The sequence below is a fragment of the Rhinatrema bivittatum genome, unplaced genomic scaffold (assembly GCF_901001135.1).
Source record: "Rhinatrema bivittatum unplaced genomic scaffold, aRhiBiv1.1, whole genome shotgun sequence".
Classification (NCBI taxonomy): domain Eukaryota; kingdom Metazoa; phylum Chordata; class Amphibia; order Gymnophiona; family Rhinatrematidae; genus Rhinatrema; species Rhinatrema bivittatum.
Window position 1 is genome coordinate 149084 of NW_021820744.1, and position 15083 is coordinate 164166.

Sequence of the window (15083 nt, forward strand, 5' to 3'; positions counted from 1 at the left end):
ATTGCTAAATTATTAGTTGCTGAAATTAACAAAATAATACTGAAGTCTCAACACACAGAGAGATTTAAGGTTCAGCATAGGCTCTTACCTTCTTTTATGGCAGTCTTCAGAGCATAGTGCTTGGCATATCAGGCCACTTAGGCAGAACCAAAGTGCCGCTAGTGCAATTATTCTCCAGTCACTGAGTGATTTAATAAGGGGTATGCAGCCCATTGACCAATCAAAACACAGCCACCAGGGACACAGCAGCAACCATGCATTCAACGAGTAGTAGTAATTATAGTTTATAGCCTGCCAATCAGAGAAAAACAAACATCTGATATTGGACTTTAAAAAAAAAAATCCATACATTTCAACTTTAAGCTATACTATAAAAACAGAATATGAATCTGTAGAATATCATAATCACTGTAAATGCCACTATTACAAGCTCATGTAGGGAAATATTTCACAGCCCAATGTGGTATTCTCATTGCAAGCTCATGGTGAAATACTTTTTTCTTTCACCAGATGGTCAATAATAAAAATGTGCTATCTGAAAGAGCTCCATGATCTGGCGAGGCAGCGCGTAGCATGAAACAGATACCATCTTTGTACGTCCCACCTAGAATGATACAAAATATATATCGCAGCATTGCCTCTGGCTCCGCAAACAGCCTGAAAAGCGAGATGCCTCACCGATTCTCTCAGCTCCCCAACAGCGTTCCCTTCCTCGAGAAAGGGAAACTTTAAGTATCATCAGTAACCTTTGTGATACATTTTTGCCCTTTACGTTTATTGCTCTAATGCTCATTTTAAGGTTGCGCGAAGTGGTTTAGCTGAGTTTCTAACCACCTTTGTAACTATTCTTTAAAGGAAGGTGCATTTCCCCAACAGTCTGAAAATTGCTTCTGGATGTCCGCTTTTAAAATGCCTCTCTCGTGATCTTGCTGAGTTCTCTAGCTATCGCCCCATCTCAACCTTGCCATTTTTTGCAAATATATTTAGGAAAAAGTATTACTGACCCAATTAAATACTTACATTGAGGACCATAACCTGCTTGACCAATTTGAATTTGGTTTTCGCCCGGCTCACGGCACCTGGTACTACTTTTAGTTGATGCGTTCTGCTGTGGTTTGGACAACAGAACGGATTTTGTTCTTGTCCTTCTAGATATCTCTGTGGCCTTTGATACTCTGGACCATATTATTTTGCTATGGTGTCTCTGTGAAATGGGCCTCTTTTCTACTGTGATCTATTGGTTTCACTCTTTTTTTTTTTTAAGACTGTTATCAATAAGTGACCATAGGTGGCTATAACTCTGCTCTGTTTTGGTTAGATACTGGTGTTCCGTAAGATTCTTCACTGTCTACCATTTTATTCAACCTAAACACGTTTCCTCTTTGTCAGCTGTTATTATCTGAGAGTGATTTGCAGACTATTGTTCATGCTTTAGTATTTTTAGTTGTTGATTATTGTATTATCTCTTATCTTGGTTTACCTCAGTGACTAAGATATTACAATTGATTCAAAAATACCTAGTATCCAGAACCAGTATTTGGGAACATACTACTCCCATACTTGCTAACCTTCCTGGCTCCTGATATGATGATGTATCAAAGTTAAAACCATTTCATTGGTGTACAAAGCTATTAACAACTTAGCTCCTCCCTGTTTTAATTCCCTTTTAAAAATTTACTGTCTGTCTCACTCATTGCAATCCTCATTCCAAAATGTATCATCAATCCCCTTTGTATACAAAATTCATCTTGATGAAACCAGAGAAAAGATCTTTTATGTAGCAGGACCTTCTTTATGGAACTCATTACCTGAGCCAATGAAAAATACGTCATCACTGTTGACCATTCACAAAATGCTAAAAGCCCATGGCGTAGCCAAGGTGGGCCATGCTCCACCCACTTTGGGTGAGAATGGGAATCTGGGTGTGCGTCTATGTGTGTGTGAGAATGGGGAGCAGGGGGAGATTGAGTGAGTGCTTGTTTTGGTAGAGCATGTGAGAGTGAAAGCTTTTGTGTGTGTGGTGTGTGTGTATTTGGGGGGGGAGTGTATATGAGAGAGAGAGCTTGTGCTTGTGGTACAGCATGTGAGAGTGAGAGCTTGTCTGTGTGTATGGGGAGGAGAGTATATGAAAGTGTGGTAGAGCATGTGAGAGTGAACATAAGAACATGTCATACTGGGTCAAACCAAGGGTCCATCAATCCCAGCATCCCGTTTCCAACAGTGGCCAATCCAGGCCATAAGAACCTGGCAAGTACCCAAAAACCAAGTCTATTCCATGTAACCATTGCTAGTAAGAGCAGTGGCTAATTTCTAAGGCAACTTAATTAATAGCAGGTAATGGACTTCTCCTCCAAGAACCTATCCAATCCTTTTAAACACAGTGAGTTGTTTTTTTTTAAACACAGTGAGTTTGTGTGTGTATGTGTGTGTATATGTATGAGTGAGAGCATATGAAAGTTTGTGTGTGTGAGGGAGTCTGTGACAGAAAGCATGAGCCTGTGTGAGGGAGGAAGGGAAGTAGACAATAGGAGAAGAAACAGAATGAGAGACCCTAAAAAGGAATTAGGAAATGACCAACAAAGGAAACGTGGGGAAAAAAAAAAAAAGAGACTGGGACCAACTGATTAGAAAAATACAAAGATCAGACAATAAAGGTAAAAAACCCCAAACATATATTTTGAGATTTTAGCAACTGGAATATGCCATCTTTGGGAATGCGCATTTCTTATATTATTTATTTATTTAAAAGTGTTTCTATACCGCTTTTACAGAGTTTAATCAAAACGGTTTACATAAATGTAAAAAAACATAAAAATAAAATAACTAAAAAATTACATAAATCACATAATAAAATAAAAGGTTATAAATTATAAATAATATAGTTACATCAAAAGAAATCAAAATCAAGTGCCGTCTTATAGCCACTGAATATATATAGAAGAAAGGGGAAAATTGAGGGAAAGGGATGATTTTTACAAATATATATAGCGACTAACAGGAGGGGAGTTAAGGGAAAGAAAATATTGATATGGAGTATTACTGTTTGGTTGATGGAATTTTGAAGGCAGTCTGAAACAAGTATGTTTTTAAAAATTTCTTGAAATGTATGGGGTTAGATAGTAATCGCAGTGAGTCAGTTTTGTACTTTCTTCAGTATTCCACTGTTCAGAGACCTTAGTTTCTCAGGCTATTTCGGTTTTGTCTGCATGTTTGTGTTTCTAATTTGTAGTCTCTTATTTGCACATTGGGTAAGGGTCAGTCTCTGTTTTGCCTATGTGTGACTAAAATGCAGTATTTCTGCTAGCATGTAGTTTCACTGTAGTAGTTCACTATGTTCTGTTACTCCAGCAGGTGTGCAATATTTGCATTGCTGCTTTTTTTTTATAAGGTTACTGTTATTTGAGTCCTAAGAGTCAGTGCTATGGCTGTATGTTATGGCAAGGTTCTTGATGTCTCTTTTTTTTTGCAGTTTATGTGACTTCACAAAAGCCTAAATTTTCAGAAGGCTGTGTGTGTAAAAACCGTGAGATACGTACGTGGCTCGGCTGTACGCATTTTAGAAATGGCCCGGCCACGTGCGTATCCTCCCGGTATGTGCAGAAGTGCCGGACCATGAAAAAAGGGGCCGGTCAGGACAGAGCTATTTTGTGCTGTCAAGGGGAAGTGCGTGCCGGCACCTGGCCAGCGCACAACTTACGTCTGCTCCTTAAAGCACGTAAGTAATAAAACAGAAAACTCTAGGGTAGCTAGGTTGGGTTTAGGGGTCGGGAAGGAGAGGGGAAAAGGGAGGAAGGCTAGGTAGGGGGATACGAGCAGACTGGGAGGGAACTGGGAAAGACCTTCTCGTGCACATGTTATAAAATCGCTGCGCACACATGGATGCATGCACGGGCTTTTGAAAATCTACCCCAAAATGTTTTTTCATGTTGGTTGTAATGTGACTTGGCCTAGCTCTTCTCTGAACCTGTTCTGATGATTAATACTATTTTTTGGTAGTTATGCTAATTACTGGCTTTCTGCAAAGAGGATTCATGAAAGAATACATTGATTTATGTTTTATTACATGATTGGTTGGATCAGTTTGTTTTCTTTGCTTTTTACAACATATACTTGTGCATTTATAAACGGCAATAAATATAAAATTAATACAGATGAATAAGGAATTTTTAATGCTGGTAAGTGCTTGACATAATTGAGGTAAAATGTTTTAAAGTTTTATTCATGATGCATAATGGCTGCTGCAAACTACTTAGAAAGCCATTGTAGGGTGTGCTATTTGGCATTATTTATCAATAAGGTCTCAGACCTGCATACCTACAGCCCACCCATGTTAACCTTGTGCCCGCCCATAAAAATCAGTTCTGGCTATGCCACTGCTAAAAAGCTATTTATTTCAGCAAATTGTTTTTAAACACTTTTATGAGCACAGAATATTGATTATTCATAAGCAATGCTTGGTTGGTTATGACTGGGCTGTGAATTTTTAGATCTCTCCAAGAATACCTATAAGTCAGACCACTTCTATGAATTACACCTTTTGAGCACGTGTCTTAATCATTTTACCTTAATGTTGTGTGTCTTGTTTTAAATACTTGCTTTTATTTATTTTATTTTTTATTCAATTTGGTTTTACTGTTAGATTATTTTTAGTATGTATTTTAATTATGTATGTTTTCTTGTAACCTGCTTAGTATTGTAAACAGGCAGGCTATAAATTAAGAAATAAGTAAATATTGACTACCACAAATAAACAAAAAGCATTTTCGTGCACTTTAGTTCAAAAGGAGTATGATGATCTAATTCAATTCTACTAATTCAATATAAAGACATTAAAAAATATACAAGTACTGCAACCTCAAACTACTAAAAAGTAGCTAAAGAGAAACAAAAATGACAAACGTTAAATCCTCCATAACAGAACACTGTTAGGAGTGTTATTTCTGATTACGGGACTATGTGCTAAGGGCCTTATTTTTAAAAGCATTTACATGCTCAAAACTGGTTTTACATGTGTAAATACACTTTACCCATCTAAGTGGACTTTTGACAATTACTACAATATATGGCATTGAATTGTCAATAAATTTTACCCGCATTAATTGCACAGGTGAATTTTCAAAGAAGTTACGTGCTTAAATGTAACATTATCGCAGCAATTTTCAAAAGCCATTTACGCGCATAAAGTGCCCTTACGTAGGTAAATCCTATTGAATATTCAATGGCAGATATTGTAGTAATGTTCAAAAGCCCACTTACACAAGTAAGGTGAATTTACATGTGTAAAATCTAGTTTTACGCGTGAAAATGCTTTTGAAAATCAGGCCAATTGCAGGTAGATGGTTTTGAATATTGCTATGATAATATGCTGCATTTACATGAGTAACTCCTTTGAAAATTCACGTGTATGCATTTTTTTTCCCCATAGATCAAAAAGGGAAAAGTCCTTTAGAAACATCAAGGCTCTAAATATAAGTTTTAAAGGTCACAATCTGACTTGGCTCTCCTTTATTAACCCTTGCAAATCAGCCTGTTTGATGTTTATTCAAAGAATTCGCCTATGTTCCATCATTAAAACATCAGCAAAGTTTGCTAAGTTTCCTCAGTGTTTCCACCAAGTCTAATGATGTTTCTGATGTAGATGATCAAAGATCTGCATTCTGACCGTCAAAATATAAAAATGCTCAATAAGTAGAATACAGATTTTCCTTCTGATTTTATTATTTTGTCAGGTCATGGCAGCCACGATGTGTATGTGGAAGGGGCACATACATCTAGTAGTATTCTAGCTAAGTAGTAGGTATGGAGGGTGGGACTGAGGAGGGAATTAGCAGCAGTTATCAAAGATGGGTCAAAAAAACAACCTGCTCATCTCTAGTTCTTGTTCCTTAACTAGGATCAACACAAAACGTCTCAAAATCACTTTTTTTTTTTCAAAAAATCCACTACTTACTCTAATAGGAATATTATCCGCAAATGATGCAGGGTTGTCTACGTCAGTAAAAGCTGGTGGTCCCGTGCCCATGATTCTCCAGCGCACATACAGAATAGCTGCCCCTCCAGACGCCATAAAGATTATTCTGAGCAGAAATCCTTTGTTTAAAAATACAGCACTCTAGAAGTGGAGAGAGAGAGCAGAGGGAACATTTTACCAGGCTATCATCTGCTTTGCAGTACTGCTATAGAAATATGAGCACCGCACAGAATAAATTATTTTTCTAAATTAAAAAAAAAAACCCAACAACTAGAAAACCAAAAACTAATTTTTTTAATTCTATGAGCAAAACCACATTTTGTTCAAATGCAGGAATCAATTTTTAAAATAATTTGAGTGACCTTTCTTTATAAAAAAAAAAAAAAACTCTGCTGTAACATCTTGGTCACAAGTGGAGATCTTGCCCTCCAAATAAAATACTGCACGCAGCCAAAGTGCTATTGCTAGTCCAAAGAAACAGGGCTGAAAGCCTTCCTTTATTCTACACATGTTAAAATGTTAGACAGTAAAATAACACTGCGTGGATGAGAACATGCCAGCATGCATTTGAGAAGTCACAGATTTCAGTGGTGGCAATAAGTAGCTCACCAGCTGCCTGTAAAAAGGTGAATCTAAATACTTTATTTACAAAACAGGGAAAACGTCTCCAATTTTATGCTAAAAATAATAATAATAATAATGCAATGCTCAATTCTGCAATGCAATATCGCATTAGTAGTGATCCAACAGGTCTCGGTACCGCTATTCTAAGGAGAGCAAGGCAGGGGACACTGGTGTAAAGAATTGTTGGTTTTACTCCTTCAGGTGCTCTGGAAGGTGCAGGCTTAATCCTGTGCGCAGTCGGAGGAACATCACCAGTGCCGCTATGGGTCCACCGGGGAGATGGGGGGGGGGGGGGGGGTGAGTTGTGCTGGTGCGGCCAAAGAAATAACTAGGGACTGGGGGCTTTGGCCTGTTTGAGCTGCTAGCGCAGTTAGTCCAGGATACAGGAGCGGTCGTGCTTCAGGTGGGGTGGTTGGGAGAAGGAGAGAGTCAGAAAGCACACTCTGCCGTTCGCAAAGGAAACAGAAGAGAGGGGTTTTGTTAGTGCCAGGGGCTGGGGGGGCGTCTGAGAGAACCAGAAAAAGAGGCCAAATAAAGGGATGCAGAGGAAGGCTGGTCCTGGAGACCGTACTGACAGATTATCACATGAAACGATGACGACATCCAGGTCACAATGGACATGCATCTGCAATTTACGAACTGTCGTATTAGCAGCACATTTTAACTAACTTTTAAAATTTTGCCAAGAATTGCTTTTGACACAGATGCAATATTTTTAATTGCTATTTAAATTAAAATGAAATTGCTAGCACTCACCTCCAAAGCTTTGTCTCTGTATAACAACATCTGGAAAAGCCTCAATAAATTCAGTTTGCAGATTACAAAGGCATCAAACACAGCATTCAAGCCCTAAATAACAAAGAAATAAAGTGATACATTAATTCAGATTTATGGACAACAAAATATGTTTAAGTTGGATTAATTACAAAAAAACACAAAAAGAGCCAAAACGATCCTGCAATGCAAAATGCTAATAACACAAAAGGAATCTGCCAAACCCACTTTCAAAAATGTCACCACTTGCTTCGTTGTTTGTATTTTGTTTATTTTTCTACTTTTTGTTAATTTCTTTATTAATATTTACCGCATCAGCAAGCCCAACAACGTGCTCTGCCAAAACCAAAGCCGTCCGGACTTTTCAATCACCTGCGGTTATCTTAATCAACTAGTGCTTTCATTATTTTAGTAAAAAGTCTGTCTACTCTCGTTGATGGCTCGACAGCGGCCAGTGTTTCGCAGCTATGTCGCTTCATCAGGAGCCATTATATGAAGAAGAACATTTTGCCCAAACGTGTTGCGAAACACCGGCCGCTGTCGAGCCATCAACGGGAGTAGACAGACTTTACTAAAATACTATTTTGATAAAAACAAATGTGATACCTAAATCACTATTTCTGCTCAACAATACCACAGAAGAGGGGGTTATAAATATGCTTTTGGAAATCTACATGTGGTATTGTTGAGCAGAAATAGTGATTTAGGTATCACTTTATAATATGACTTTATACAATACCAGTCTGGGGATATTCGTATAAGATATTGAATATAAAGTGGTGTTTCCCAGCTTAAAAGACCAACAACAACAACAACATCAGATAATTGGGAATGTAAAAGAAGTTGGACAGATTGAGGTGAGAAGTAGGATAGAGTTGAGGGCTATCAATAGTTAGGTCCAGGTTGATATGTGTTTGGGAAATTGTCAAGATGTTTATATGAAGCAGTAAGCAATATATCAATATTAGGGATTAATATATATCACTGGTTTTATGTAAAAAATTGAAAAAATGTCTTATTGTATTTTAAATAAATAAATTGATTTTAATACAAGACTAGATTACTGGATGTTTACCTATAAGCAAAAGTGCTTTTTTTCTTCTTTTTCCCCAATTATTTATAATTGGGAGATTTTTTTGTATCTAGAGAGAGAGAGAGAGAGAGAGAGAGAGAGAGAGAGAGAGAGAGAGAGAGAGAGAGAGAGAGAGAGAGAGAGAGAGAGAGAGAGAGAGATCTATATATCTATTATATATATATATATATATATATATATATATATATATATATATATATATATATATATATAGTATATATATTATTTTATTTATTTAAAAACTTTTCTATACCGTCGTTAAGTTAGATAACCATCACAACGGTTTACAGCAAGGCACGCTAATGAAAATGTGAGTGGTATAGATTACAAATTAATCATGTGCCATCATAGTGCGGTAACAATTCATTTAAAAAAAACTGTGTGTGTAAATTAGGCTTGTCTGTTGGGATCATATTAGACGGTTTGAATTTAACATTAATGTGCATTTATAGCTTAGAATTAGGTGTAAAGTGGAATTGGAGTGGGGAAACCATTTACACACATACTTTTGATTTCTGAAACTATGTGCATAAAATGTATAAACATTTATGTCATTTTGCCAAGCACACAAATGTGTGCATGTGTCATACACAGTTCCGCATATACAGCTACATTTCAAAGTGGACTTGTATGCACAAGTTTGCTTTGAAAATAAAGGCTGAAGTCTGAGTGCACTTTCTATACATTATACTGGTTAAGTTGAACTATTTATTTTGTCAGGGAAATAATTTCTTCCCGATTCTAATTTCCCAAATGCTCTGCCATTATTTTTTATATGGGCAGGGAGGCTCTCTTTTCTTCCTTGGGCCTATCACCTCCTGTTCCTTTAGCTTCCAGTTCAGTTATCTGCTTCTACTAAGGTTCTTGCACTGGGAGTCTTCATTCTTAACCACTCAGGACTTTACCACAGGAGTCTATGAGCTGTAGGTGTTTTGTATAATTAATAGGATAGTCACAAGAGACACATGTATTATGTGAATGTTTGTCAGCTAGCAGAAAACCCAGTAAATGAGCCTGAGGGAGCTGCCGCTTGGGCTGGACAAAAATCGGTCTTTAAATAATTGTATGTTTAGTGCATCAGAAACCTAAAGAAAGGAGGGGATAGGATTTTAGGTGGTCACCATGCTTAATTTTCTGTTACCAGATTCTTTCAGAAAAAGAAAAAGTATCATTTACACATTATTTACTTACTCTGACCCTAAAAACATTTTAGAACAGTAGAACCTATTTAAATTTCATCTGGCCTTAATTATTTCACATAAAGTTGTTAACGGCATTGAATCACAAAACTTTTCCATGCCAATAAAGCAAACATAGCCTATATTTAAAAAAAACAAAAAACAAAACCCCACTTGATTTTATAACATTTATGTGATAGCTTACCAGTACTGTAATTCCTTGTTCCTTGCACAGCATGGCCACTGCACCCAGAAGAACACTCGTTAGTATCCACAATATAGAAAACTGTTTTCCTTCTTTGTCATCTGTGAAGACAAAACTATAGTCATGATCAAGACCTCCAACAAATGAAGACGTTAACAGTATGAGCTAGTAAGCGCCAGAAAGCACAATTATGGTGAACTCTGACAAAGAATGTATGGAACAGACCACAAAGAGACCTAGGGACGGAAGAGACCACAGACTAAAACCTGTTATAGCAGAATAGGGAGATACAAATGGGCAGACTGGGTGGATAAAGTGGTTCACATCTGCTGACATCTGTGTTTCTGTCCAGCATATCATAATATATATGGCCAAGGGCATGGACATATCTATAGGAGATGATTACAAAAAAAAAAAACCAGCAAAAATAGATTAAAAGTGCCATGTTACCATACACGTTTCCTATTTCAGACAATTATTTGATAACATTAGTCTGCTGCAGTGCTAAATGTAATGGGCATAAGGCCAACCATAGCACAGCATATCAGAGTGGGGGATAACAAACATGTATTACAGTAATACTTAAGGGATTACTAGAAACTATCTTGCCTGTGTTTTAACTAGATTGTATATTCCATAGAGCAGGGGCCGTCTCTATTTTATGTATTTGTACAGCACTGTGCTATAGAAAGGTTAAGAAGTAGTAATAGTAGTAGTAGAGAATTCCCATTCTAAAATTCGTTTTCAATTTTACTGGAAAACTTCCATTTAAAATAAAATAAAAAAAAAAAAGAAAATGTTGGTCAGTGTAGGGTTTTTTTTAAATTAATACAATAGACTAAGTGGCAGACGTGCATAAAACATTAAAGAAAAGGAATAAGTAAAAATATATATAAACAAATATACAATAACATAAAATAGAGAAATAACAGAGCCAATAAATACAAAAAATATGGATTACAATAAAAAGCACAGCAAAGGATCATTAAAAATACACTTTAAAAAAACCAAAAAGCAGCATTTAGAACAAATTACAAAAATAAAATCAATGGCCTAAATGTCATTGATATTTGTAGGTCTGTTTTGCCTCTGTATGCTGTCTCTCTCACATCCTTGCTAGTTTCTGAGCACTGTCTCTAACTCCACCCATTCTGTGACATCAAACATCTTCCCTGCAGAAATAAACCCGCACGGACACCAGAGGCAACCCGAACCAAAGGAGTGCAACAAAGGGAGAATGCTCCTTTGTGCACTCCTTCGTGAGGACTTAGAAAAAGCTTGAATTGTTTTTTGAAATGATTTTATTAGGTTTTCTCTCTCATTAATTCAGATTTTTTTTTTTTTATTTTGCAATGATTGTTTCCGCAGTTTTTGGATCATTGGTCTTTATCTGTCAATTGGCATAGCGATGCTTCATGCACAATCCATCCCTAGATTCTAGGTATGGATGGTAGAGGTAGACACGGCTCCTTGCTACAGCACCTCTAAGAGCTTATCTGTAAATAGATCTTCTTTAAAACATATTATCCCTTCTTTATGTCTGCAAATCAGCCTTTCATAAAACTCATTTGCCCTCCCAAATCAAATGTGCATTAATTAATGCTCGCTCCATAATCAATAAGTTCTCTCTTTTATTGCACATAATATTAAGATACAGTATGTAGACCATGTGTTATGTATTACTGAAACCTGGTGAAAACCAGGTGATGTTTCTTGTCTTAAGCAGGCATGCCACTAAACTATGCCTATTTACACAAAGACAGACCAACGGAAACTGTGGAGGAGCTGCAGTTATTTTCCCTAAGTTTCATTAAACCTTAAGGTGCTCTCACGTAATTCTAGCATAGACACAGAATATCTTTTTCTTCACAACAGCCACAACTTCAATCTTTCATTAATGTATTAGCCGTCACCTGAAACCAATTACGTAAATGATTTATCTAACCTGATAAGCGAATGTGCCAAGAGAAGCACCCATCCGTTATTATTAGGCGACTTCAATCTACATATATATGAGCCTGACTAGTTTGAACATGACTAGAGTTAAGAAAAAGTGCCAAAAATATGAAGATAAGTTGTTTTAACTGCATAAAAAAAATAAGAAAAAAAATTAGTGAGCACCTTGAAGCTCCATTGAGATATTTGAAGTTAGAATGTGTGTGACACCTATTATTAAATAGCAGGCCAAATGCAATGCTATGAATCATCAGCAGATGAAGCCTAGTACGATGGAGACTATAAAGCGTTTATAAGATAATTTATTAAAAAAGGAGTGGGAGACAATTTGTATTTGTATTCTACCATAAAAATGTATTGGACTAAATTTGAGTAGTAAGAAATTATTTGTACGTCGCTTTGTTTTACCAAAGATAACTAAACTACACTAAAGCACCCGGAATATTGCTCTCATGCTTCTGGCATATACTGGTAGAGAAACTAGTCTTGCGACCCAGTAAATCTGATGATGCATCTTCTACATGACACACAGAGGAGTTCATAATAATAATACAGGCATAGTTTCAGTATCCATATGTTTTGAAGAAAGCAAATGTGGTTGGTTGTAACTGGTGTTCTCTGTGAAAAGAATGCGAGTGTCAGCGTTTGCCGGCACCAAAGAGAGAAGGCTTTTCTGCTCATGCACAGATATCAAGATAGTTGGGATGAATTTTCAAAGGCTTACGCAAGGGTTCTTTATGTAAAACTGGCATATACATGAATAAGCAGCCTCTGTACAAGTAATCGCATTTAGAGAAGTAAGGAATCAGTTAAGAGTGTGAAAATGTATCAAACAGAAAGTGGACACCTCAAGGGCATTCTAGGGTGGGTTTTCAAAGTACACGCACACTTACATATTTTATAAATGGAGTATGGGCATACTTTAGCAAACATACTTTTACACCTGCTAATCAAGTTGTGAAATTAAATCAGACTTCTCTTTTGTCTGTGGGGCTCTACAGCAAGTGTTGGAAGGTGTAGGTTAACTGGTAAATATATGGGTCAAATGGCGAGGGTCTCAATGAACCCATATTTGGCATATAAAGTATTTTCTTAAGCAAGATATATGCATACATCAACCAACACAATAAAATACCTATCTCTGTGCATAAACTAGGCATTATTACACATCCACATTACAATTATTTAATGCAGTAAATATGTGTGTGCATTTTTATAAAATAAGGGCCTGTTTTAAAAGCTCAGCACATGCAACTCCTGGGAGATACGCGAGTGGCTGGGCCATGCGAACGCCGAACGCATTTTTGAAATGGCCCGGGCACACACGTATTTCCTGGTACACGTGGAAGTACTGGGCAGTAAAAAAAAAGGAGCAGGCTGGGGGTGGGGTCTGGGCGGGGGCAGGCAAGTTCGGCGACAAAAACATTAGTGTAGGTAGGTGGGGTCTAGAGGTCAGGGAGGAGAGGGGAAGAGGGAGGGAGGAGAGGGTTAGGGTTAGAGAAGTTTCCTCCCAGTGTGCTTCTTTATTGGAGTGGACTGGGAGGGAACTGGGGTAGGGCCTACTTGTGTCGCCGTGCAGTTTTTACAAAAATCCCTCCCCCCTCCCCGCACGCACGAGCGGGTCACCCGTGCGTACATGTGCGCCCGATTTTGTATCGAAGCGCGCATGTCATAATATCAGCACGTCCATGCGTGCGTGCCAGGATACTTGCGCATGGGTTTTAAAATTTACCTGTAAGTGTATAAACCACGTGGATCTCTGCATAAAAAATTACTGTGCACGTACTGCAACATGCACACATACCTTTGGAAGATGATACATAGTATTTTATAAACTTGCGGCATAGTTTTTAAAATACAGGTGTGACTTTAGGTGAATCTACCTATGTGTATATGTACAGAGTTAAGTAAACTATTGAAAATTGCCCTCATCATGCCTGGCAGCTTCATCACTGTGACTGTAATTTTGAACCTCAACTATGTATGTACAACCTGAATTTAACGTAATTTCATATAATTTCCAGGCTCTCCCAGCATTTACCTTGTCTCTTCACGCAGCGGATTTCAATCCATCACCGGCAAGTTTCACTCCAGAGCCTCCCAGACGAACATTACCCCCAGGCGCCAGCTCCCTTCTCCACGCAAGCATCCAGCCTATTCCAGCATTTTCCCAATCCAGCAGTCACCCAGCAGTCATACGCTCTGTTCCAGCAGCTCATCTGTCCAACATCCATCCAGCTTATCCCAACAGTCATTCCAACATTCATCAAGCTTGCTCCAGCAGACATACGTTCCAGCATCCTTCCAGCTTGCCTGAGCAATCATTACAGCATTAACCAAGGCTGCACCAGCAATCATCTGTTCCTGACACAACAGGACACAATGCCTCCTGGTCTCCCAATACCGATTCTTCATCACAGTTCATTCTACACAGGAAAATCATCTATACTATCCCGTCACCACACCTACAAATCCCTCATCCCCATCATGATCTCACCTATCACCCAAATCCTAGGCCTTGCTCTATTCTCCCTGATATTATTTAATGCTCAATCCCTCACCAAGAAATCTCTGGTCCTCAATGACCACCTTATAGACGCGAACCCGGACATCTGCGCCATAACAGAAACATGGCTTAAACCTACGGATATAGCAATAATAAATCAACTACCAACACAGATCTACGACTTTTTCTCCCTCCCCCGGCAGAAAAAAAGGGGCGGGGCATTCTCCTAGCAGCCAAAAAAGATTTGAGATTCGCACAATACCCAGTTAAATCAAACTCCAAACTAGAAACAGGCCTCTTCAAATCAGACCAACTACAAATCCTCCTTGTTTATGCCCCACCAGGCCTCCTGGAATCAGATGCCTCCCCCATTGTTGAAAAAATAGCATCACACATAAATCTGGACTCCCCAACTATAATCCTAGGAGATTTCAACTTGCATGTCGACAACCCCACACTCTCAACCAACTGCGAGGCTTTCCTCACCGCCCTGTCAGCCATGGGATTCAAGCAGATAATCAACAAACCTACCCACAAAGCTGGTCATACCTTGGACCTTATCTTTGTAAACTCTGGTATCATGCACTCATCCCACCCGGTATGCAAGCAGGTCCCCTGGTCAGACCACGCATTAATCTCCACCACCCTCATGCTGTCAGAAACCAGTAACATCCACCTACCTCAACCTTCATTTCTCTACAGAAAATCCTGCTCCGACGACGACCTCAGCAAACAGCTGCCCTTAGAACTTCCACTCAGACGTCTCCACTCCCAAT

The 15083-nt window shown here is 38.2% G+C and overlaps 1 protein-coding gene across 6 annotated transcripts in view; it reads right to left on the minus strand.

The window, feature by feature from the left end:
• LOC115082067 (protein O-mannosyl-transferase TMTC4-like) overlaps nucleotides 1-15083 on the minus strand; it is an 84117-nt gene that overhangs the window by 38138 nt on the left and 30896 nt on the right. For all 6 annotated transcript variants that reach the window (XR_003854065.1, XM_029586328.1, XM_029586329.1 and 3 more), the window contains 4 exons: nucleotides 9846-9946; nucleotides 7352-7444; nucleotides 5951-6112; nucleotides 89-291 (listed from right to left, as the gene is read on the minus strand). Coding sequence is in view for 5 of the 6 variants with exons in the window: in XM_029586328.1 (XP_029442188.1) it covers nucleotides 89-291; nucleotides 5951-6112; nucleotides 7352-7444; nucleotides 9846-9946 (559 nt within the window). In the remaining variant the exon portion in view is untranslated. The remainder of the gene's footprint in view (nucleotides 1-88; nucleotides 292-5950; nucleotides 6113-7351; nucleotides 7445-9845; nucleotides 9947-15083) is intronic.